Source organism: Pristiophorus japonicus, chromosome 32, assembly GCF_044704955.1.
Source record: "Pristiophorus japonicus isolate sPriJap1 chromosome 32, sPriJap1.hap1, whole genome shotgun sequence".
Taxonomy (NCBI): Eukaryota; Metazoa; Chordata; class Chondrichthyes; family Pristiophoridae; genus Pristiophorus; species Pristiophorus japonicus.
Genome location: NC_092008.1, coordinates 8,923,626 through 8,949,223, shown reverse-complemented (window position 1 = coordinate 8,949,223; position 25,598 = coordinate 8,923,626). Strand labels below are relative to the sequence as shown.

Below are 25,598 nucleotides of genomic sequence, written 5' to 3'. Positions count from 1 at the left end.
GGGGGTGAGGGAGGGAGGGGAGGGGGGAGAGTGGGAGGGAGGGAGAGGGAGGGGAGAGGGGGGTGAGGGAGGGGAGAGGGGGTGAAGGAGGGGAGGGGGAGAGTGGGAGGGAGGGAGAGGGAGGGTAGAGGGGGGTGAGGGAGGGGAGATAGAGGGGCGAGAGGGAGGGAGGGGGTGAGGGAGGGGAGGGGGGAGAGTGGGAGGGAGGGAGAGGGAGGGGAGAGGGGGGTGAGGGAGGGGAGATAGAGGGGAGAGAGGGAGGGAGGGGGTGAGGGAGGGGAGGGGGGGTGAAGGAGGGGAGGGGGAGAGTGGGAGGGAGGGAGAGGGAGGGGAGAGGAGGGTGAGGGAGGGGAGATAGAGGGGAGAGAGGGAGGGAGGGGGTGAGGGAGGGGAGGGGGGAGAGTGGGAGTGAGGGAGAGGGGAGGTGAGAGAGGGGAGAGGGGTTGAGGGAGGGGAGGGGGGAGAGTGGGAGGGAGGGAGATGTGGGGGCGGGGAGCAGGGGCCCTTTAAGAGCCACCCATTAATAGCTGTGTCTCCTCCCAGCTGAACAAGCGGTGGCCGTGTACAGCCGCTGTAACGATGAGTAGCTCGCAGTTGAGGCAGAGTGCAGCGCCGCCAGGACCAGCAGCAGTCGGCGCTCCGGGAGCAGCAGCAGCGGACGCCGAGATGCCGGCCACCGAGAAGGACCTGGCGGAGGACGCCCCGTGGAAAAAGATCCAGCAGAACACCTTCACCCGCTGGTGCAACGAGCACCTGAAGTGCGTGAACAAGCGGATCGCCAACCTGCAGACTGACCTGAGCGATGGGCTGAGGCTCATCGCCCTGCTGGAGGTGCTCAGCCAGAAGAAGATGTTCAGGAAATTCAACCAGCGTCCCAACTTCAGGCAGATGCAGCTGGAGAATGTGTCGGTGGGACTCGAGTTTTTGGACCGGGAGAACATCAAGCTGGTGTCGATCGGTGAGTTTTTAACCCCCCTTCTCCTCTTCACCCCCTCCCTCCCAAAAACTTCAACATCTGTAGCGTTCTGTGCCTCTTTGAAAAACTTCCCTAAACTTTTTAGAAACTTTTTTTTCCCCCCTGTGAGTATGAAATTGACCCACAAACTTTTCGTGTGTGTGAAATTGACCAACTTTTTAGGAGGGGTGGATGTACTTGACTATTTTTGGGGGTGAAATGGGGTGGGTGAAATTGACCAACTTTTTGCGAGTTGAAGTTGAGACAACTTTTTGGGGGGCGGTGGTAATTGTCAATTTCACCTCCCCTTCCCCCTCCCAAAGTTTAACACTTTTTTGAGGGGAGGGAGGAGATGGGGAGGGATGGTGTGTGTGTGATTTTTTTTTGGGGCGGGGGGGGGGGTGAAATTGTCAAACTTTTTGGAAGTTGAAATTGATGCACAAACTTTTTTTTTGGGGGGGGGCGGTGTACTTGGCGAACTTTTGCGGGGGGAGGGGTGAAATTAACTTTTTGCGGCGGGTGGGTGAAATTGCCAAACTTTTTGCGAGTTGAAATTGACTCTCGAACTTTTTTTTAGGGGGGGTGTAATTGGCCCAAAAACTTTGGGGTGGGGGGTTGAAATTGACCCACTTGTGGGGGCGGGGTGAAATTGACCAGCTTTTTGGGAGTTGAAATTAAACAACCCACCTCCCCACCCAAACTGTTGCAAATTCTAACAATACAAGTTAACTTTTTTCCTTTGAGTTTACTGCTACACACACACACACACTTCCCGGGAGGGGGTGGGACAGGGATCTTTCCCTCCAGGGCGCTCTTAGTTTGCAAACTTTTTTTTTGGTTAATTGTTCCATAGCTTGGTGCCTCGCTCCCTTCCCCCTGTTGAAAAATCTCTCTCTCTCTCTCTCTCTCTCTCTCTCGTTAAATAACTGACCTTGTTGAAGAGGAGGCGGGGGGGGATATTTTTCTTGTACAAAGTTAAGTAAATCTCGCTTCCTGTGGTTGAACGTTAATTTTTTTTGAGGGCAATTTGAACTGAAAAACTTGTTTTCAATCTCCATTCATTTTTGTCTGCAATCGGGGAACGCCTCAACAAGTCGAAGGAAAGTTTCTATAACTCAAAAGTGCCCCCCCTTGTTCAATCTGCACGGTGGCGTGATTTTAGTGTGCATTGGAATGTGAAAGTTTGCCTTCTGCTGAAAAACGTGTTTAGCCTTTTGTTAAATAGCCCATGTTTTAGATTAAGAGAACTCTCTCTCGCGCGCTCTCTCTCTCTCTCTCTCTGACATTGTGGGTATAACACACAGAACATGTCAGCAGTATCCCCCTCCCCTTCAACAGGCCCCTGGGAGAACAGTTAGGTGGCAAACAGGAAGGGGAGTGAGATTGGTTTGAAGGGAAGCGGATGGGGGTGTAATATTGCCTCCAATTCCCTCTTGTCTGAAGCCAGGCCTGGCCTCTGCCTGTCCTGGAACCACAGCTGCAGGAATTTGACCACAATTTGCAGAAAGCTGGGAGAAATCCTGGGTGTGGCCTCTCTCTCTCTTTACCTCCTCCCCTTCTGTGTGTGTGTGTGTGTGTCTCTCTCTCTCTCTCTCTCTCCTTCCCCTCTTCCCCTCATCTGTCTGTCCATTTCTGCCTCCTCTCTCTCTCTCTCTCTCTCTCTCACTCTCTCCTTCCCCTCATCCTCCCCTCTCTCTCTCTCTCTCTCTCTGAGGATATACACCAGTGCGGTGGTGGGGGGGGGTGGGGGCACTGCTCTGTTACACAATGTAATGCTCGCTCTACAAAGAAGTGCTCATTTTCTTCCCCCCTCCCCCCCCCCCCGGAGGTTCTGACTCATGACAATGTCTCATTGCTGCCAAGTGCCTCACCCGAGTGACTGATCCCAGTCTAGACATGTGTGCGCCTGCTGCTCTGCTGTGAGGTGCATCACGGTTTGAGGTTGGCCTGGTGCTCTCTGGCATTAGGTGGGGGAGGGGGCACTAAATGGGTATGGGCTCCTTCCTCTACTTTACCCCCCCCCCCCACTCCCAACCAGGGCGGAGATACAAATCGGCCACTATCATTAAATGGTGTAACGGGCTCGAGGGGCTGAATGGCCTCCTGTTCCTAATGTAACGGGCTGAAAGTGTGGAGGGATAAGGCAGCCCAATCAGCCTTGAGTCCTGACGGCCCACTAGTGGAGAGTTTGGCTAACTGCAGAGAGACTCAATGGGATCCTTCTTGGTCTCTGCGATGTGGTGCTGGGCTAGGTGAATGGGCGGTGGGATGGGTGTGTGTGATGGCCATTAATCATCACCACCACTGGGAGGAGCCCTTGAGCTCCTCTCCATCACCCAGCTCTCGACAATCGATCAACCCCACAATCACATTCTCTCAATCACATTCTAACTTGTTTTATAGGGATTTCGGCAGGTTGGAGATGGGTGTGGGGGTATTTTTTCTATGTGCAAATGGAGTGCATATCACCCCTGTGAAACGTAGAAATTTACGGCATTAAAGGAGGCCAATTTCGGCCCATTGTGTCTGCTACGCTGGCCGACCAAGAGCTACCCAGCCTAATCTCACTTTCCCGCTCTGGGTCCGTAGCCCTGTAGGTTACGGCACTTCAAGCTGCACATCCAAATGTGGTGAGGGTTTCTGCCTTTACTGCCCTTTCAGGCTGTGAGTTCCACCCCAGACCCCCACCACCCTCTGGGTGAAGAAAATGTTCTCCACTCTAAACCTCCCATCCATTACTTGGGTTCTGTGCTTGCTGGCTGACATTGGCTCCTGGTTTGGCAATGCCTCGGTTTTTAAAATTGGCCCATCACGTGTTCGAATCCCTTGTCTCTTGCCCCTCCCTGTTTCTGTAACCTCCTCCAGCCCCTACACCCCCTCCCTGTCTCTGTAACCTCCTCAAGCCCCGGCACCCCCTCTCTGTCTCTGTAACCTCCTCTAGCCCCGGCACCCCTTCCCTGTCTCTAACCTCCTCCAGCCCCCACACCCCTCCCTATCTCTGTAACCTCCTACAACCCTCCCAGAGCTCTGCTCTCCTCCAATTCTAGCCTCTTTCTCGCCCTCCGACCAATTTCCATCGGTGGCTGTGCCTTCAGCTGCCTGGGCCCTTAGCTCTGGAATTCCCTCTGTAAACCCCTCTGCCCCATTCCTTTTTATAAAGATGTTCCTTCAAATTCACCTCTTTGACCCAGTCTTTGGTCGCCTGTTCCCCAGTATATCCACGTGTGGCTCAGATGTCTGGTTTCGCCTCGATTTCCCAAGCCTGTGACAAGCCCTGGGAGGTTTTACTGCGTTTTATTTTTTAAAAAGCTGTGATATCCATGCAATTTCAATCTGGGCTAGCATGGCAGGTGCCCTGTTATCGGAGGGTGGGTGCATTGGTTGCTCTGGTGCTGAACTGCCAGTGTGGGGCGGGGGGGGGGCAGGGGTTCTGAGTGTCGGGCTATTTGACTCTGGTGTGCATCGCCAGTGAGTGTGGCGGTCCTTCGCGCCCCAGCGTTTTGAGCAGAAGTCGCTGGCTAGCAATCAGCCTGCATAGCAGTTAGGCTCTGGGTCTGGCAGAGTCTGGGGAGGGGTGGGAGGGGCTGTGGGTACAAGTCCCCCCACCCCACAGCAGGACTTTGAGCCTGTGATCGTGTCGAGCGACTGCCCCTGGTGCTGGCTGTAGTGGCTGAGGGGCACTCCTAATTAGCATCCAATGGCCTCCTTACTCGCTGTTGAGCCAAACACTTTCATTTTTATATAGTGCCTTTCATGACGACTTCCCCCAAAGCGCTTTACAACCACTGAAGTACTTTTTGGCGTGCAGTCACTGTTGGAAACGCGGCAGCCGATTATTTTTTTGCGCACAGCAAGCTCCCACAAACCGCAGTCTGGTGACAACCAGATCAGTGACGATTGCGCGAGAAATCTTGTCGTCCGAACCCTGAGGAGAACTTTACCATTGCTGTTTTTCGAAGAGCACCTCTCCCTCCCTGTCTTTTTTTTTTTCCCCTGATGAGTTGCTGCCTATCTGTTCTGGTATCAAGCTGCTAAATCTTTTGCACTATCTCCAGTGCCTCTTCTTTTTTTTTTGGGGAGGGGTAATATTAAGACCAGAACTGTGCACAGTACTTCCCTTAGTGTGGTCTACCCATAGTTGTGCACCAGAATGAAAAGGGTTTGACGGGGCAGAATTGTAAGCAAGATCAAAACTAGGAGGCCATCAGAAAGAAAAATACTTGGGTCTATATAGCGCCTTTCACAACCACCGGATGTCTCGCAGCGCTTTACAGTCAATTAAGTACTTTTTGAAGTGTAGTCACTGTTGTAATGTTGGAAACACGGCAGCCAATTTGTGCACAGCAAGCTCCCACGCACAGCAATATGATAATAGGTGATCTTATCGCAACGTATAAGATTGAGGGGGCTTGACAAGGTGGATGCAGAGAGGATGTTTCCACTGATGGGGGAGACTAGAACTAGGGGGGCATGGTCTTAGAATAAGGGGCCGCCCATTTAAAACTGCGATGAGGAGGAATTTCTTCTGAGGGTTGTAAATCTGTGGAATTCGCTGCCTCAGAGCTGTGGAAGCCGGGACATTGAATATATTTAAGACCGAGATACAGTTTAACAGATAAGGGGGTGGGCAGGGAAGTGGAGCTGAGTCCATGATCGGATCAGCCATGATCGTATTAAATGGCGGAGCAGGCTCGAGGGGCCAAATGGCCGACTCCTGCTCCTATTTCTTAGGAGCCAGATAATCTGTTGTTATATTGATTGAGGGATAAATATTGGCCCCAGGACACCGGGGATAACTCCCCTGCTATTCTTCCAAATAGGGATATTTTAATGTACACCTTAAACTGAGATGTTTGCACTCAATGTCTCCGAATGATCTTGTCTCATTCTAATCAATACGAGAAGTCACTGATCCAATCAGGTAATTCAGGGAAACTTCTTTACCCAGAGAGCAGTGAGAATGTGGAACTTGCTGCCACAGGGAGGGCTCGAGGTGAATAGTATAGAGGGGGTTTAACAGTGATGGGGGGAGGCTGGTCTGGTGCATAAACTGGCACGGAACGATGGTGCTGAATGGCCTCTTGCTGTGTTGTGCCCTCTTGTGCTTTTCCAATTCTGTCGCTCCCAGAACAGACCCGCCCACCCTCTCCCACAGTTTTCTCTGCAGCTGAAGGCTAGCATGCTTGTGGTGGAGCGTGGGGTTAAGGCGTGGGCTTGGTTGGCTTGTGCGAAACCTCTTGCGGGAACTCACCCAGTCTCTCCTCTCCCTCGACTTGAGTGGCACCAACCGATTGTGCCATCTGATGTGGTTAGGCTCATCACGCGAAAGGGCACAGTCGGAAGTGGGTGCCTCTGACTGTCACGATAATGGCACGCCACAGCTAGTTGAGTGTTCCTTCCCCCACCCCCTTGATGTAGTGCCTGTCTCGTGGGTCACTGAGCTTCGAAATCTCTCGTGCCCGCATATAGAGCAAGCTTCCAAGGATGGTGTTCGGGGGGGGAGAATGGGATACATTAATCGAGTTATTCATATTGTGGGGGGGGGTGTGTATGTCACCAGTAAGGCTGGCACTGATTGCCCAGTACTTGCCCCACACACTAGAGACATGGACCGTGTACAGCAGGCATCTCCCAAGTCACTGGAGAAATACCACCAACGATGTCTCAGCAAGATCCTGCAAATCCCCTGGGAGGACAGACGCACCAACGTTGGCGTCCTCGACCAGGCCAACATCTAAGCACTGACCACACTCGACCAGCTCCGCTGGGCCGGGTCACATTGTCCGCATGTCCCCTGACACGAGACTCCCAAGGCAAGCGCTCTACTCGGAACTCCTTCACGGCAAACGAGCCAAAGGTGGGCAGAGGAAACGTTACAAGGGACCGCCCTCAAAGCCTCCCTGATAAAGTGCAACATTCCCCCACCGACACCTGGGAGTCCCTGGGCCAAAGACCAGTCCGCCCTAAGTGGAGGAAGTGCATCCGGGAGGGGCGCTGAGCACCTCCAGTCTTGTCGCCGAGAGCGTGCAGAAACCAAGCGCAGGCAGCGGAAGGAGCGTGCGGCAAACCAGTCCCACCCTCCCCTTCCCTCAACCATTGTCTATCCCACCTGTAATGGGGACTGTGGTTCTCGTATTGGACTGTTCAGCCACCAAAGGACTCTTGTTAAGAGTGGAAGCAAGTCTTCCTCGACCCTGGGGGGCTGCCTGAGGGAAAGAGGTTTGATACTAAGGGGCTTACTAGGCCGCTTCAGAAGATAGAGACTTGGTATTGGACTGGAGTCACATATCGGCCAGACTGGATGAAGGCAGTTGCTTTCCTTCCCTAAAGGATTTCAGCGAACCTGTTGACTTTTTACAAACTTCAGTCACTTTTACTGAGAAGCTAACATAACCCCCACACTCCATACCTTCCCTGGGAGTGTTTGATGGGACAGTGGAGAGGGAGCTTTAAACATAGAAAATAGGTGCAGGAGTAGACCATTCGGCCATTCGAGCCAGCACTACCATTCAATGAGTTCATGGCTGAACATGCAACTTCAGTACCCCATTCCTGCTTTCTTGCCATACCCCTTGATCCCCCTAGTAGTAAGGACTACATCTAACTCCTTTTTGAATATATTTAGTGAATTGGCCTCAACAACTTTCTGTGGTAGAGAATTCCACAGGTTCGCCACTCTCTGGGTGAAGAAGTTTCTCCTCATCTCGGTCCTAAATGGCTTACCCCTTGTCCTTAGACTGTGACCCCTGGTTCTGGACTTCCCCAACATCAGGAACATTCTTCCTGCATCTAACCTGTCTAAACCTGTCAGAATTTTAAATGTTTCTGAGATCCCCTCATTCTTCTGAACTCCAGTGAATACAAGCCCAGTTGATCCAGTCTTTCTTGATATGCCAGTCCCACCATCCCGGGAATCAGTCTGGTGAACCTTCGCTGCACTCCCTCAATAGCAAGAATGTCCTTCCTCAAGTTAGGAGAGCAAAACTGTACACAATACTCCAGGTGTGGCCTCACCAAGGCCCTGTACAACTGTAGTAACATCTCCCTGTCCCTGTACTCAAATCCCCTCGCTATGAAGGCCAACATGCCATTTGCTTTCTTAACCGCCTGCTGTACCTGCATGCCAACCTTCAATGACTGATGTACCATGACACCAGGTCTCGTTGCACCTCCCCTTTTCCTAATCTGTTTCCATTCAGATAATAGTCTCTCTTTTTACCACCAAAGTGAATAACCTCACATTTATCCACATTATACTTCATCTGCCATGCATTTGCCCACTCACCTAACCTATCCAAGTCACTCTGCAGCCTAATAGCATCCTCCTCGCAGCTCACACTGCCACCCAACTTCGTGTCATCTGCAAATTTGGAGATACTGCATTTAATCCCCTCGTCTAAATCATTAATGTACAGTGTAAACAGCTGGGGCCCCAGCACAGAACCTTGCGGTACCCCACTAGTCACTGCCTGCCATTCTGAAAAGTACCCATTTACTCCTACTCTTTGCTTCCTGTCTGCCAACCAGTTCTCAATCCACGTCAGCACACTACCCCCAATCCCATGTGCTTTAACTTTGCACTTTAAGCCTTCTGAAAGTCCAAATACACCACATCAACTGGTTCTTCCCTTGTCCACTCTACTGGAAACATCCTCAAAAAATTCTAGAAGATTTGTCAAGCATGATTCCCTTTCACAAATCCATGCTGACTTGGACCTATCATGTCACCACTTTCCAAATGTGCTGTTATGACATCCTTAATAATTGATTCCATCATTTTGCCCACTACTGATGTCAGGCTGACCGGTCTATAATTCCCTGTTTTCTCCTTTTTTAAAAAAAAAAAAATGAAAAGTGGGGTTACATTGTGATGTGTGACAATGTGCCCGATGTGTGATGTGACAGTGTATATGCACCATACATTTACTCTGTATCTAACCCCCTGTACCTGCTCTGGGAGTGTTTGATGGGACAGTGCAGAGGGAGCTTTACTCTGTATCTAACCCTGTGCTGTACCTGCCCTGGGAGTGTTTGATGGGACAGTGCAGAGGGAGCTTTACTCTGTATCTAACCCTGTGCCATACCTGCCCTGGGAGTGTTGCGGTGTTCCTGACACCAGGTTTCTCTGGCCCAGCACTAACTTTCGCTTCAGTGAGCTGAGAACTGTGCAGCGATCCTGAGTGTCTCATTCTGGCCTCTGACCCCTATGGATTGGGGTGTTCCCAACATCTGCAGTGCTGGAGATGGAGTGTTGAGCTGCAGCTGCTATAGTGTGACACACTTGCTTGCCTTCCCAACCCAGTGAACTCCTGGGAGTTTGGGATCTGCAGAAGGAAATAATCGGACACTGACCTCCAATCGTTCAGTGAGTGAGCTGCTTCATGTTTTGGGTTGGGGGCACCTCTAGTTAACCAACACTGGCTGCCAGTCTGGCAACACCTTGTTTTTAAATTCTCCATCCTCCTGTTCCAATCCCTCCATTGCCCTAGCCTCCCCCTGCCCCATCTCTCTCCACCTCCAGTCCCAGACCTCTCTGTGCCAGAAGATGGTACTGGAGGGGCAGTACTGAGGCAGCACCGTGCTGCGCTGTTGGAGGGGTGGTATTGAGGGAGCGCTGCACTGTCCTGCCCTTGGGCGTATGTAAAAGATCCCACTGGCATGATTGGAGGAAGAGAAGCGGGCAGATCTCCCTGGGGGCCAGAATTACCCTTCAACCAACATCACAAAAAAAAAATCCACCTGGTCAGGATCACATTGCTTTTGGTGGGATAGTACTGTGCACCTATTGGGGCTGGGTAAGGGGGATAGCCAGTAACCATTTTAACCCTACCTCCTGAATGAGTTGGCAATATAGTCTGGGGGGGTGGGGGAAAAGAGGGGCGAAGGATTGGGCCAGTATTTCCATTGAAGGCCTTTGTGCTAAATTTCAAGTTTGCTCCATTTAAATACAAACATGAACACCCCCGTGATGGCTCTGATGCTGGACTCTCTGTTCGCGACCTGAAATTCCAAGGTACCAAGTTGTGATATTGAATTGGATTGATTTCTGGTAAACTGTACGCTGACCCTGCCCAAGGATTAAATGGAGCAAAGCCAAATCATTCACACACTAATTCCCAAAGATGGGAGGAAAAGCAATGTGTGAGGAGGACACACAAAAAATCTGCAAAAGGACACAGACAGGCTCAGTGAGTGGGCAAAAATTTGTCAGATGGAGTATAATGTTGGAAAGTGTGAGGTCATGCACTTTGATTTTTTTTCTACCAAAGAGCAAGTTGTTATTTAAATGGAGAAAGATTGCAAAGTGCTGCAGTACAGCAGGACCTGGGGGTTACTTGTGCATGAAACACAAAAGGTTAGTATGCAGGTACAGCAAGTGATCAGGAAGGCCAATGGTATCTTGGCCTTTATTGCAAAGGGGGATGGAGTATAAAAGCAGGGAAGTCTTGCTCCAGTTATACAGGGTATTGGTGAGGCCACACCTGGAGTACTGCGTGCAGTTTTGGTTTCCATATTTACGAAAGGATATACTTGCTTTGGAGGCAGTTCAGAGAAGGTTCACTCGGTTGATTCCGGGGATGAGGGGGTTGACTTATGAGGAAAGGTTGAGGAGGTTGGGCCTCTACTCATTGGAGTTCAGAAGAATGAGAGGTGATCTTATCGAAACTTATCAGATTATGAGTGGGTTTGACAAGGTGGATGCAGAGAGGATGTTTCCACTGATGGGGGAGACTAGAACTAGGGGGCATGATCTTAGAATAAGGGGCCGCCCATTTAAAACTGAGATGAGGAGGAATTTTTTTCTCTCAGGTGGTTGTAAATCTGTGGAATTTGCTGCCCGAGAGCTGTGGAAGCCGGGACATTGAATATATTTAAGACAGAGATAGACAGTTTCTTAACCGATAAGGGGATAAGGGGGCGGGCAGGGAAGTGGAGCTGAGTCCATGATCGGATCAGCCATGATCGGATTAAATGGCGGAGCAGTCTCGAGGGGCCGAATGGCCGACTCCTGCTCCTATTTCTTGTGTTATGTTCTTGAGGCCAGTGTCCCTTGAGTCCTTGGTCGCTCTGGCCAATTTAAAACCGAGTTGAGAAGGAATTTCTTCCCCCAGAGGGTTGTGAATCTGTAGAATTCTCTGCCCAAGGAAGCAGTTGAGGCTAGCTCATTGAATGTGTTCAAGTCACAGACAGATTTTTTTTAACCAATAAGGGAATTAAGGGTTACGGGGCGCGGGCGGGTAAGTGGAGCTGAGTCCACGGCCAGATCCGCCATGATCTTGTTGAATGGCGGAGCAGGCTCGAGGGGCTAGATGGCCTACTCCTGTTCCTAATTCTTATGTTGTGTTCTTTTGAACAGACTGGAGGGAGAGAGGACGCAGGGTATGGCTGGACAGGAGGGGGTTAAGTCCGTGCGGAGAGCTGCTCTGACTTGCAGTAGCAGTAACTGTGCTGACACGAGGAGGAGTGGGGGGGCCCTGCCTGTGTGACTGTTAACTGTCAAACCCTAAAACCACAAGCCATATATTGCAAAGACACTGACAGCTGTCCCGAGGCAGCAAGTGGGGACAGGAAAACCGATTATCCAATACCACAACAAATTTGTGCAATTCAGGGTCGTGTGTGTGTATAGACAGGAGAACATGCAACTGTCCTGTGCAGATATCAAACCTTCGCAATAAGCCCAGTGACTCTTGGGAAGGGAATGCACCTTTTTTTTTTCTTTTTTTCCCTCCTCATCCTCTCTAGTGGACTGTCCAGCAAATGGATTAACCGCAACCTATGTTTATATTGCACCTTAAACATGCCCCAAGGTGCTTCACAGGGGTATTAAATGCTTAAAATAAATTTGATACCGAGCCGTATAAGTAGAAATTAGCGCCGCTGAGCACAAGCTTGTTCTGAGGGAGACTTTTTTCAGGAGCATCGTGAAGGAGGAGAGAGGCGGAGAAGTTTAGGGAGGGAGTTCCAGAGCTTGAGGCCCCCGATGGTTGTGATTTTTTAAAATATAATTGGAGATGCTCGAGAGGCAGAATTAGGGGAGCGTAGGCATCTCGGGTTTGTGAGGCTGAAAAAGATTAGATGGGGAAGGGTGTCGGGGCAGGAGGAGGTTGGAGCTAGGGAGGGGTGTAGGGGGTGGAGGAGGTTGGAGCTAGGGAGGGGTGTAGGAGGTTGGAGCTAGGGAGGGGTGTAGGGGATGGAGGAGGTTGGAGCTAGGGAGGGGTATGGGGGCTGGAGGAGGTTAGATAGGGAGGGGTATAGGGGCTGCATGAGGTTAGAGCTAGGGAGGGGGTGAGGCGGCCATGGAGGGATTTGTAAACGAGGATGAGAATTTTCAACTTGCGGTGCTGTTTAACTGGGAGCCAATGTCAGTTGAGTGAGCGGGACTTGCGAGTGGGGCCAGCTGAGTTTTGGATCATCTCTCGTTCATGTTGGGTAGAACGTGGGAGGCCAGCCAGGCATGCGGTGCGTTGGAATAGTCAAGTCTGATGGGTGACTAAGGCACGGATGAGGGCTTCAGCAGCGGATGAGCTGAGGCAGGGGGGCATTGACGGAGACTATATGGTTTGGGAGCACCACGTTGGTGGGCTATTTAGAATCATAGCAGTTTACAGGATGGAAGGAGGTCATTTCAACCTATCGTGTCCGTGCCAACCAAGAGCCGAACAGGGTCGAGGGGCTGAATGGCTGGTTCCTTTACTTAGTAAGGTAATGAGTCTGTGGAATTGACTCCTGCCAGTGTTGTGCCTTAGGGGTTGGGTTAGTTTAAGGGTGGGTGCTGACAGAACGGACAGTGTGTATACTTGTGTCTACAAGAAACCTCTAACCTTCCACCCCCCCCAAACCCCCTCCCTTAAACTGGGGTGAGCATATAGGAGGAATGGGGAGTGTGAAATATTAACAGTAAGTTGAGCAAGTTGTAGGATAATCCTTTCGGTTAGGCTGGGGGCGCCCCTCTTTCTCTAGAGAAGGTTGAGGCGTGACCCGATAGACACCTTTCTATATATATAAAAAAAAAAAATTAGTGTTCGATCGGGTAGACGTAGAGATGATGTGTCCCCTTGTGGGGGAAGACTGGAAACATGGAAACATAGAAAATAGGTGCAGGAGTAGGCCATTCGGCCCTTCGAGCCTGCACCGCCATTCAATAAGATCATGGCTGATCATTCCCTCAGTACCCCTTTCCTGCTTTCTATCCATACCCCTTGATCCCTTTAGCCGAAAGGGCCACATCTAACTCCCTTTTGAATATATCTAACGAACTGGCCTCAACAACTCTGGTAGAGAATTCCACAGGTTCACAATTCTGAGTGAAGAAGTTTCTCCTCATCGTGGTTCTAAATGGCTTACCCCTTATCCTTAGACTGTGACCCCTGGTTCTGGACTTCCCCAACATCGGGAACATTCTTCCTGCATCTAACCTGTCCAGTCCTGTCAGAATTTTATGTTTGAGATCCCCTCTCATTCTTTTAAATTCCAGTGAATGTAAGCCTAGTCAATCCAGTCTCTTCTCATATGTCAGTCCTGCCATCCCTGGAATCAGTCTGGTGAACCTTCGCTGCACTCCCTCAATAGCAAGAATGTCCTTCCTCAGATTAGGAGACCACAACTGAACACAATATTCCAGGTGAGGCCTCACCAAGGCCCTGTACAATTGCAGTAAGATCTCACTGTTCCTATACTCAAATCCTCTCGCTATGAAGGCCAACATGCCATTTGCTGCCTGCTGTACCTGCATGCCAACTTTCAATGACTGATGTACCAGGGGGCCATCAATATCCAAGAGTCGGTAATAAACCCAATGGGGAAATTCAGGAGAAACTTCTTTACCCCCCAGAGAGGGGTGAGAATGTGGAACTCTCTGCCACAGGGAGGGGTTGAGGCGAATAGTATCGATACATTTAAGGGGAAGCTGGATAAACAATGCAGGAGAAAGGAAAGAGGGATATGGCAATGGGGTTGGCTTATGAGCAGGATGGGCCTGTACTCATTGGTGTTTTGAAGAATGAGAGGTGATCTTATCGAAACATATAAGATTGAGGGGGCTTGACTGGGTAGATGCAGAGAGGATGTTTTCCCCCTCGTGGGGGAATCTAGAACTAGGGGGCACATAGTCTCAGAGTAAGGGGTCGCCCATTTAAGATGGAGATGAGGAGGAATTTCTTCTGGTGAATCTGTGGAATTCTCTGCCCCAGAGAGCTGTGAAGGCTGGGTCATTGAATATATTTAAGGTGGAGACACAGATTTTTGAGCGATTTGGGGAGTGGGCGGGGAAGTGGAGCTGAGTCCATGATCGGATCATATTGAATGGCGGAGCAGGCTCGAGGGGCCGAAAGGCCAACTCCTGTTTCTTGTGTAGAGGGCTATGGGTTCGAATGGCCTACTCCTGCTCCTAGCTCTTGTGTTCTAAGATGGAGAGAGGGGGCTGTTGGGGACTATAAACACCGGTACAGGAACGGATGAGCTGACTGCCTTGTTTCTGTGCGCGAGCCGTTCCATGTAAGTCACTGTGGAATTTGATTCACTGCCAGTGAACCCTTTTTTAAACAAAGTGTTTGAGCCTGTCTGGGAAGAAGGGGCGGGGTCGACAGTGAAACAGGAGACCAGGAGCAGGGTTAGAGAGGGAAAAAAAAAGATCTCTTGACATTCTGCCAACCAAGGGCCCTGGCTTTCCTTATATGGGGAAAATATGTAAGGATGTAGGTCATCGAAAAGGAGCAGCCTTTAACACGAGAGAGAGAGAATGTTCTTGGGTTTTAAAGCTTAAATAGGCCCCATTTGTGCTTCATATTTTGTCTGGAAGCCTGCGGGGTTTTAACTTACTGTTTTGGGCCTAGTGAATCAGGCTCTAGGCTGGCTGGCTGATGGTTAGCTTAATGAATCTCTGGCCACCTCCTGTGCAGATTCAGCCCATGTCTGTGCCGGTTCTTCAAAAGGTCGACCTAATTTGTCCCACTAACCCCACCCCCACAAGAGTCCTACAATTTTTTTCCCCCCCCTTCTATGTATTTAGCCAATGCCACAAGAGCCATTCGATCTTTTTACCAAATTATTTTAAGCCTCGCTCTGACTCTCGACACTTGTCCCTCATAAGATCAAGCCCCTAATGTGGTGTAACGTATGCAAAGCGCTTCACGGGCGTGTTAATCGGACCTAATTTGACACTGAGCTGCTAGTGGGGACAGGCGACCATAAGCTGGCTCAGAGGTGGATGCAGAGAGGATGTTTCCACTGATGGGGGAGACTAGAACTAGGGGGCATAGTCTTGGAATAAGGGGCCACCCATTTAAAACTGAGATGAGGAGGAATTTCTTCTCTCAGAGGGTTGTAAATCTGTGGAATTCTCTGCCTCAGAGCTGTGGAAGCCGGGACATTGAATATATTTAAGACAGAGATAGACAGTTTCTTAACCGATAAGCGGGCGGGGAAGTGGAGCTGAGTCCATGATTGTATTAAATGGCGGAGCAGGCTCGAGGGGCTGAATGGCTGACTCCTGCTCCTGTTGTGTTTTTTTATTTTAAGAAGTGGGGGAGAGGGGAGAGGGGAGAGGGGAGAGGGGAGAGGGGAGAGGGGAGAGGGGAGAGGGGAGAGGGGAGGAAATCGGGGGATGTGCAAGAGGCTGGAATTGGAGCCGAGATCTGGGAGGGGTGTCGGGGCTGGAGGGGGTTAGAGATGTGGAGGGGTGTAGGGGCTGGAGGGGGTTGCAGCGATAGGGAGGTGTGTAGGGGGTTCGAGATCTGGAGGGGGTTAGATATAGGGAGGGGTGTAGGGGCTGGAGGGGGTTAGAGATAAGGAGGGGCTGGAGGGGATTGCAGAGATAGGGAGGGGCTGGAGGGGGTTGGAGAAAAGGAGGGGTTGGAGGGGGTTAGGGAGGGGGTTGCAGAGATAGGGAGGGGTGTAGGGGCTGGAGGGGGTTAGAGATAGGGTAGGGTGGAGGAGGTTATGGGGAGGATTGTGGGGTTGGAGATGAGGGATTTGAACAAAAGGACTAGAATTTGCTGGACCAGGAGCAAATATAGGGTCTTCTACTCCCCTCCCATCCCCCCCACCCCCTATTCCTGGGATGTTTAACTGGACAGAGCAAGAATTAAACCTTGATCAATTCCTCAGTTTCACAATTGCTGTGGAAGGGATCAGTGTGTTGTGTCTCAATGGTATGCTGGCCTTTATTACAGGAGGATTTGAGTAAAGACGTCTTGCTGCGATTTATATCGGGCCCTGGTGAGACCACACCTGGAGTATTGTGCACAGTTTTGGTCTCCTTACCTAAGGAAGGATATACTTGCCATAGAGGGAGTGCAGCGAAGGTTCACCAGACTGATTCCTGGGATGGGGGGGGGGGAATTGTCCTGAGTTGAGATTGAGCAGACTAAGCTGCTATTCTCTAGAGTTTAGAAGAATGAGAGGTGATCTCATTGAAACATACAGGGCTTGACAGGGTAGATGCAGGGAGGCTGTTTTCCCCCGGGCTGGGGAGTCTAGAACCAGGGGTCTCACAGTCTCCGGATAAGGGGTTGGCCATTTAGGACTGATTAGGAGAAATTCCTTCACTCAGAGGGGGGGGTGAATCTGTGGAATTCTCTGCCCCAGAGGGCTGTGGAGGCTGTTGAGTATATTCAAGGCCGAGATCGCTAGATTTTTTTTGTTGGACTCTCTGGGTATGGAGATGGTGTTGAGGGAGATCAGCCGCTATCTCATTGAATGGTGGAGCAGGTTCGAGGGGCCGAATGGCCGACTCCTGCTCAGTTCTGTGTCCCGGCCTGGTTGCCATTTCTGAGGAGGGTGGTTCATTGAACTGTGGACTTGCATGCTGCTCCTTCCTTCTCTGAGCCTATTGGTCTGTACGCAATGATTTTATATTTTGCTTAGACATAACTTTAACTTGCATTGATAACTGCACCCACCCCTCCTCTCTCTGTTCCTCTTCTTTACTGACCCCTCCTTTCCCTTGTCCAATTTTAGGTTCCAGGGACCCCACCCACACTTTTTTTTAAAATTTTTTTATTTTAAACCTCTGGGGCCTGGTCCTGAGACACCAGACCAGCTGAGATTCGTGGCTTGACTGGGGGAAGTTGGTGAGCTCTTAAAGGGACACCGTACCCTTCTGGCAAGCTAGATTTGATTTGATCTGATGGACTCTGCTCCTCTTAACCCTTCATTCCCCTATCGCTCAAAAATCTGTATCTCCGCCTTAAATATATTCAATGACCCAGCCTCCACAGCTCTCTGGGGCAGAGAATTCCACAGATTCACCAGAGGAACTTCCTCCTCATCTCCGTCTTAAATGGGCGACCCCTTATTCTCGCACTATGTGCCCCCTAGTTCTAGATTCCCCCCCCCCCCCCATGAGGGGGAAACATCCTCTCTGCATCTACCCTGTCCAGCCCCCCTCAGGATCTTGTACCTTTCAATAAGATCACCTCTCATTCTCCTGAACGCCAATGAGTAGAGGCCCAACCTACTCAACCTTTGTTAAGACAATCCCCTCATCTCAGGAATCAACCGAGTGGACCCTGATCTTTGAGAGTTTGGAGAGAGGGCGGGGGGGGGAAATGGTCCGAAATTTGAGGACCATTGTGCACTTTGACCCTGGCCATCATCGTGTGTGGCGCCCTCCATGTTGGAACCAGGGCGTAGGGCGTGCATTCTGGGTTATGTTCATCCAGAACACACCGCCCCCCTCCCACACCCCCGAATCTCCGATTGGAGGGAGGGAGGAGAGTTCCTCAAAGTCCCTGAGTTGGGGAGTTCTGTCTCTCTCCTTGCTTCCACTTCCTGGGACTTGTGGGGGGGGTCTTTTGCCAGAAACGTTTTGGACTGAAATGAAGCACTTGCATTTCTACAGGACTGTTCACCACCTCCGGAGGTCCCCCCCCAAAGCTCCTCGGAGCCAATGAATGTTCTTGAGTGTCACTCTTGTAATGTCTGAAGCCGGGTGCACAGCAAGATCCCACAAACGGCAATGTGATCATGACCAATTTTTTTTTTTTTTTTAATTTGTGGTGTTGGTTTGAGGGATAAATATTGGGCAACAACATACCAGAGGGAACTCCCCCCGTTCTTTCAGTAGTGGCCATGGGATCTATTGCCCTCTGCAGGCAGACAGGCCCGGAGTGCGGGGCTCCCTCAGTATCCGCATTTCTGGAGTGGGGGCTTGAACCCACAACGGGCGGTGAGGCGAGACCCACGTAGAGGGAATTGGTGATGGTGCAGGTTAGGAGGAGCGAACGGCTACAAGGATGTGCGTTCACCATGGACAGTGCTTAATAGGTTGGCATACCTCTGTCTTGCCAGCCTTGCTGTACACACTGGATGGGCCATATAAGGCAAGTTTAGGAGTGCAGAATATCATTTCTGTGACTGCAACATTTTAAACCAGGACCAAAAGGGCAGGAAGCTAATAACTAAGCGATTACTGCTAGCTGACCAGAATTGCCATATATGAGCATGTAACTTGTTTCTGGAAATAGTTTTGGCTGGATCTAATGCCTCGCAAACTCATTAATCAACTGAGTTCTTCCAATGTCCTCGTAGTGAGGTTTCAGCTGTGTCTCAGTGGGCAGCACACTCTCTCCTGAGTCACAAGGTTGTCGGTTCAAGTCCCACTCCAGGGACTTGAGCACAAAATCTGGGCTGATGCTACCAGTGCAGTGGTGAGGGAGCGCCGCACTGCGCTGTCGGAGGGGCAGTACCGAGGGAGCGCTGTGCTGTCGGAGGGGCGGTACTGAGGGAGCGCCGCGCTGCGCTGTCTGAGGGGCAGTACCGAGGGAGCGCTGTGCTGTCGGAGGGGTGGTGGTGAGGGAGGGCCGCACTGTGCTGTCGGAGGGGCGGTACCGAGGGAGCGCCGCACTGTCGGATGAGGCGTTAAACGGAGATCGCGTCTGCTTGCTCTCGGGTAGATGTAAACGATCCCACGCCCACTATTTCGAAGAAGAGCAGGGGGAGTTCTCCCTGGGGCCAATATTTATCCCTCGACCAACATCACCGATCTGGTCATTATCAGAGATTTGCAAAGGTTTAGCAATTACATCCTTGCTGTTCCGAGTGTTACGCCTCTTTTTAAACCACCCCCCCCCCCCGCCAGGGCTGCTATTCCTCGACCTGTTTAGTGCAGAACATTAATTGTTCTGAGCCTGTTCCCGTGGGCCCCGTCTGTTCATGGAAGCCTTGTCCCCACGAGATGTGAGTCACCCACCGGCCAGGCCCAGTTTGGGGAAACTCTGATCCCGATGGGAACGACGACTCTGGTTCGGTCCCGTCTCCCGAAAGATGAGTGGGATTGACTATTCTTCGAGGTTCCATCACTCAGACCCTTGTATCTCCCCGCCCCCGCACCCAGTTAAACAGCCTTTTCATTTAATTCATCCTCCAATATTTTGATGGAAAAAAGATTAACGCAAACAGTGTCCTGAAGATTCATTGTCTGGGGGGTGGGGGGGAGGTCAGTAGGAGTATAATTGCTGGGCAGGGACAGTCAGAGTTTAATTGCCACTTAAGAGAACCTGGAAGAATTTCTGGTTCCGGGCTAATGGCCTGAAATTATTACTTTAAAAAAAAATTATTATTGGTTTGGTTAAACTAGTGACACGCCCCAAAATTAAATGTCTTTGAGCTAGCTGCACTGCTCTCTCAGTGGAGCAATCTTTCGTAGAAGCGTGTCTGCAGGGGAAAACGAGCCCAGCGTTTTGGCCGTGAAGTACGCCCGCTGTTGTAATGTGGGAGAAACGGCAGACAAATTGCGCACAGCAAGCTCCCGCAAACAGCAATGTGATAATGACCCAGGCCATCGGTGTTTAGTGATGGTTGAGGAATAAATATTGGCACTGGGGAGCACTCCCCTTCTCCTCTTTCAACAGTGGGATCTCTTGCGTCCGCCCGAGGGAGGGAGGGGGAGGTGTGGCAGACGGGTCCTCTGGTTTAACCGCCCCTCAGGCAGGGCGCCGCTCCCTCGGTACCGCCCCTCCGACAGTGCGGCGACCACGCGTGTCCGGCTGGATTGTGGGAAGTGTTCGAACCCACGACTTTCTGACACGAGACCCGCTGACACACGAGTGGAGCGTGAAATGGAGAAGGCCATTCACGGCATGTCGGTGTTGGCCAGCATTTATTGCCCGTCCCTAACTGCCCCCTGAGGAGGTGGGGGTGAACCTCCTTCTTGAACCGCTGCAGTCCGTGTGGTGAAGGTGCTCCCACAGTGCTGTTGGGGAGGGAGTTCCAGGATTGTGACCCAGCGACGATGGAGGAACGGCCGATATATTTCCAAGTCGAGGTATGGTGTGTGAGACTGGGAGGGGAACGTGGAGGTGGTGGTGTTCCCATGGACCTGCTGCCCTTGACCTTCTAGGCGGTAGAGGTCGTGGGTTTTGGAGTAGCTGTCAAAGATTAAGTCGTCTTGTGAAGGACATTGTAGTTGAGATCTCTCTCTCGTCACCCTGGTATATGACTCCTAGTGGGCATCTGAACTTCTGCACATTCAGTAACGGAGTTGGTGGAAGAGGAGCAGATATCTGAAACCTTGATCAGTGATCACCCTGTACAGTTGAGTTTGCTCTTTGAATGCTTACAGCACAGGAGGCCATTCGGCCCTTCTAGCCCATGCCCACACTCCGCTAGTTCCGTTTAACATAATAGGAGCAGGAGTCGGCCATTCGGCCCCTCGAGCCTGCTCCGCCATTCAACACGATCATGGCTGATCCGATCATGGACTTGGCTCCACTTCCCTGGCCGCCCCCTTATCGGTTAAGAAACTGTCTATCTCTGTCTTAAATATATTCCATGTCCCGGCTTCCACAGCTCTCTGAGGCAGTGAATTCCACAGATTTGCAACCCTCTGAGAGAAGAAATTCCTCCTTATCTCAGTTTTAAATGGGCGGCCCCTTATTCTAAGACCACGCCCCCTAGTTCTAGTCTCCCCCATCAGTGGAAACATCCTCTCTGCATCCACCTTGTCGAGCCCCCTCATAATCTTATCCGTTTCGATAAGATCACCTCTCTCCACTCCCCCATCCCTTTTCCCCATAGCCCTGCAACTTTTTTTGCCTTCAGATATTTATCCAACTCTTTTTTTTTTTTTTGAAAGATGTAAATTGAGTCTGCTCTCTCCAACCTTTCAGGCAGCGCGTTTCCGATCTTAACCACTCGCTGCCTTAAATTTTTCCCCGTGTCGTTTTTGGTGGTTCTGCTAATCACAAATCTCCTCTGGTTCTCGACCTTTCCGCCAATGGGAAGTTTCTCTCAATCTACTGTCCGAACCCGCCCCCCCCCCCCCTCGTGATATTGGGCTCTGCACATCCATCTCCCACTGGTCACTTGGTTGAAGGATCTCTGATCTATTAAATAACCCAGCCCCTGCTCCCCAAAACTCAGTCAGATTGGGCCCTGGGTTTGTCTGGTAAAGCAGAGGGTGAACAGTGGGTTGTTCCTCTTGTACAAGCCACCGTTCACCTGCAAATCCCCTGGGAGGACAGATGCACCAACGTTGGTGTCCTCGACCAGGCCAACATCCCCAGCATCGAAGCACTGACCACACTCTACCAACTCCGCTGGGCAGGCCCACATTGTCCGCATGCCCCCGACACGAGACTCCCAAAGCAAGCGCTCTACTCTGAATTCCTTCCTGGCAAGCGAGCCAAAGGTGGGCAGAGGAAACGTTACAAGGGACCACCCTCAAAGCCTCCCTGATAAAGTGCAACATCCCCCACCGACACCTGGGAGTCCCTGGCCAAAGACCAGTCCGCCCTAAGTGGAGGAAGTGCATCCGGGAGGGGTGCTGAGCACCTCGAGTCTCGTCGCCGAGAGCGTGCAGAAACCAAGCGCAGGCAGCGGGAGGAGCGTGCGGCAAACCAGTCCCACCCCACCCTCCCCTCCCCTTCCCTCAACCACTATCTGTCCCACCTGTGACAGGGACTGTGGCACCTGAAAACTCACTTTGAGTGGAAGCAAGACTCTATTCCGAGGGACTGCCTATGGTGATCCTGCACCTGAGGGACCTTCGAGTAAGCGTCTTGGTGCGTACCAGAGCGATGGGAGAGCCAGGGCATTGCCCGTAACCCAAGCTATCTGCTATCTCACTCCATGCCCTGCTGGACTCCAGAGGTAGCCCCCTCTATTCCCCACCCAGATCCCAGTGACCCAACACTTGACTCCACTCGAGCCTGGGATCAAACCTAAGAAATGGGAGCAGGAGTCGGCCATTCGGCCCCTCGAGCCTGCTCCGCCATTCAATAAGCTCGTGGCTGATCCGATCATGGACTCTGGTCCACTTCCCCGCCCGCTCCCCGTAAACCCTTCACTCCCTTATCGCTCAAATCTGTTCATCTCCGCCTTAAATATATTCAATGACCCAGCTTCCACAGCTCTCTGGGGCAGAGAATTCCACAGATTTACAACCCTCAGGAAATTCCTCCATCTCTGCCTTAAATGGGCGACCCCTTATTCTGAAACACTGCCCCCTAGTTCTAGATTCACCCACGAGGTGAAATATTCTCTGTGTGGAGACTTGCATCTCTACAGTGCCTGTACCCACCTCTGGTTGTCCCAAAGTGCTTTACAGCCAATGAAGCACTTGTCATTGCTGTAATGTGGGAAACTCAGCAGCCAATTTGCGCACAGCAAGCTCCCACACACAGCAATGTGGTGATGACCCAGATAATGTCTGATATTGGTTGAAGGATAAATATTGGCCCAGGTAGCCCCTGCTCTTCAAAAAGTGCCCTGGGATTTTTTTTACATCTGCTTTTTGAGGGCAGATGGGGGGCCTTGGTTTGACGTCTTTTCCGAATGACGCCCCCTCCGACAGTGCAGTGCGGCGCTCCCTCAGTACTGCCCCTCCGACAGTGCAGTGCGGCGCTCCCTCAGTACTGCCCCTCCGACAGTGCAGCGCTCCCTCAGTACTGCCCCTCCGACAGTGCAGTGCGGCGCTCCCTCAGTACTGCCCCTCCGACAGTGCAGCGCTCCCTCAGTGCTGCCCCATCGACAGTGCAGTGCGGCGCTCCCTCAGTACTGCCCCTCCAACAGTGCAGCGCTCCCTCAGTACTGCCCCTCCGACAGTGCAGCGCTCCCTCAGTACTGCCCCTCCGACAGCGCAGTGCAGCGCTCCCTCAGTACTGCCCCTCCGACAGTGCAGCGCTCCCTCAGTACTGCCCCTCCGACAGCGCAGTGCGGCGATCCCTCCCACTGATGAGAGCTGGGAGTGTCGACGATTGAGAGGTGTGGTGCTGTGTTCCTGCTCCCTCCCTCTCCCCGCAGTGAGTCATTCTGAGCCTCGGGCAAGGCACAGCCCGTTATTATAAATAATGACCGGATGCTTGTTGAGCTTGAACCAGAAGCTCTGCCCTGAAGTGACTGTTCTGCCGGTGTTAAAGTGGCTGCTTGCCAAGATTTCACTCCGTTCCCATAAGTGTCTCGTTGGGGACCCGCCCCTATTGTGATATCCTGTTCGTAGAGTTCCCATTGCTGGTCCTCATCTCTTGGCCTAGACCACACGTGTCAGCAGAGGGTGGACAAGGCTCTTGCTTTGGTCATCGGCCATCTCTGATCCGTTGGGGGCCCATCGGTCATATCGCCCCGTCTGTTTCACATGAGGCGGGAGCAGGCCATTCGGCCCCTCGAGCCTGCTCCACCATTCAAACGACAATGTTCATTTAGATAGCGCCTGTTGACGTATTGAAATGTCCCAAGGCGCTTTACAGGAGTATGAAGAGATTAAAAATGTTGACACCGAGCTGTGTAAGTCGATCTTGGGGCAGGTGACCACAAGCTTGGTTTAAAGAGGTCAGTTTTGAGGAGGGGGGCGGAGAGGTTTAGGGACGGAGTTCCAGAGCTAGGAAAGGCACTGCCACCGATGGTGGTTTTTTTTTATAATCGGGGGGTGTTCGAGGCCAGAATTGGGAGTGCGGACATCTCTGGGGAGTGTGGGGCTGGAGGAGATGAGCGAGGGAAGGGCGAGGGCCATTGAGAAATTTGAAAATGAGGATGTTTCAATTGAACATTTCAAAAATGCCCCCCACCAAAATGTGGAGCTTTGCGATGCATTGGGAATTTGAGGATATTGTCGCTGTATCCTTTCCCTGTAATACAAGTCTGAGGACCAGGAATTATGATTTCTCGTTAATACTCTTGGTCCAATCTGAGACCAATGCTGAGATTATAATCTCTATCTCTATACTCTATCTCTCTGGCTTGAGCAAGACGAGGGTTCAAAGTCCCCAAGGGATTCTGGAGCTCCCCAACTCTCTTTTTTTTTTTTAAATAGGGTGAGTTATGTCACGATGTTATGTGACATGACGTTATGTCACATGAGCTTTTTTGTTTTGTGCGATGAGTACTTTTACTTGATGTGTCTCTACATCGACTGATAATCCCTCCCCAACATCCGGCAAGCCTCGTACTACCCTTTGTTCCTTGTTCGTTCTTCATTGAATGACCGTGACTCACAAGCCCTTCACTTGCTCTCTTTCCCTCTGATTATTTATTACGCCGAGAGCTATTCATCCCCCTCGCAACATTCCCGCTCGTTAAAATGCCCTTTCTCTTCCCACAGCCCTGGTGCTGATTTCTGATTCTCTCTTGTACAATGGTCGCACTCTTCAGTGTGTGTTGGCTCTTGCAAGACGGTGCTGCCTCAGCTTGTCTGCTGAAACCCTCACCCCAGCCTCTGTCGCCTCCAGACTGGACCGTTCCAACGCTCTCCTGGCCACCCTCCCCCACCCCCCCCCCCCCCCCACATAAACTTCAGCTCATCCACAACTCGTCTGCCCCGTGTCCTAACTCTCACCGAGTCCTGCTCACCCATCACCCCCTGTGCTCACTGCCCCGTGTTCTAACTCGCACCGAGTCCCACTCACCCATCACCCACTGCTCACTGCCCCGTGTTCTAACTCGCACCGAGTCCCACTCACCCATCACCCACTGCTCACTGCCCCGTGTCCTAACTCGCACCGAGTCCCACTCACCCATCACCCCCTGTGCTCACTGCCCCGTGTCCTAACTCGCACCGAGTCCCACTCACCCATCACCCCCTGTGCTCACTGCCCCGTGTCCTAACTCGCACCCAGTCCCACTCACCCAACACCCCCTGTGCTCACTGCCCCGTGTCCTAACTCACACCCAGTCCCGCTCACCCATCACCCCCTGTGCTCGCTGACCTATGTTGGCTCCCTGGTCTGGCAATGGCATGATTTCAAAGTTCTCATCCTCCTGTTCAAATCCCTCCATGGTCTTCCTGTGCCCCCCCCCTCCCCATATCTCTAACCTCCAGCCCCTACGTGCCCCTCCCTATCTCTAACTTCCTCCAGCCCCTTATGTGCCCATCCATATCTCTAACCTCCAGCCCAGACACCATCTCCCTATCTCTAACCTCCTACACCCCCCTCCGAGATCTCTAACCTCCGACAACCCTCCGAGATCTCTGCGTTCGTCCAATTCCGGCCTCTCGCGCATCCCCCGATTTCCATCACTACCATTGGCGGCTGTGCCTTCAGCCACCTGGGCCCCAAGTTCTGGAATTCCCCCCCTAAATCTCTCTCGCTCTCTCGCTCTCTCGCTCTCTCGCTCTCTCGCTCTCTCGCTCTCTCGCTCTCTCGCTCTCTCGCTCTCTCGCTCTCTCGCTCTCTCGCTCCTCAAAACCTCCCTCTTTGACCAGGCT

General features: G+C 51.8%; 1 protein-coding gene across 1 annotated transcript in view; it reads left to right on the top strand.

The window, feature by feature from the left end:
* LOC139240457 (filamin-A-like) overlaps window positions 1-25,598 on the top strand; it is a 144,614-nt gene that overhangs the window by 23,415 nt on the left and 95,601 nt on the right. Inside the window, 1 exon segment of the mRNA XM_070868991.1 lies at window positions 544-958. Within this exon segment, the coding sequence (XP_070725092.1) occupies window positions 580-958 (379 nt within the window). The 5' untranslated portion in view covers window positions 544-579.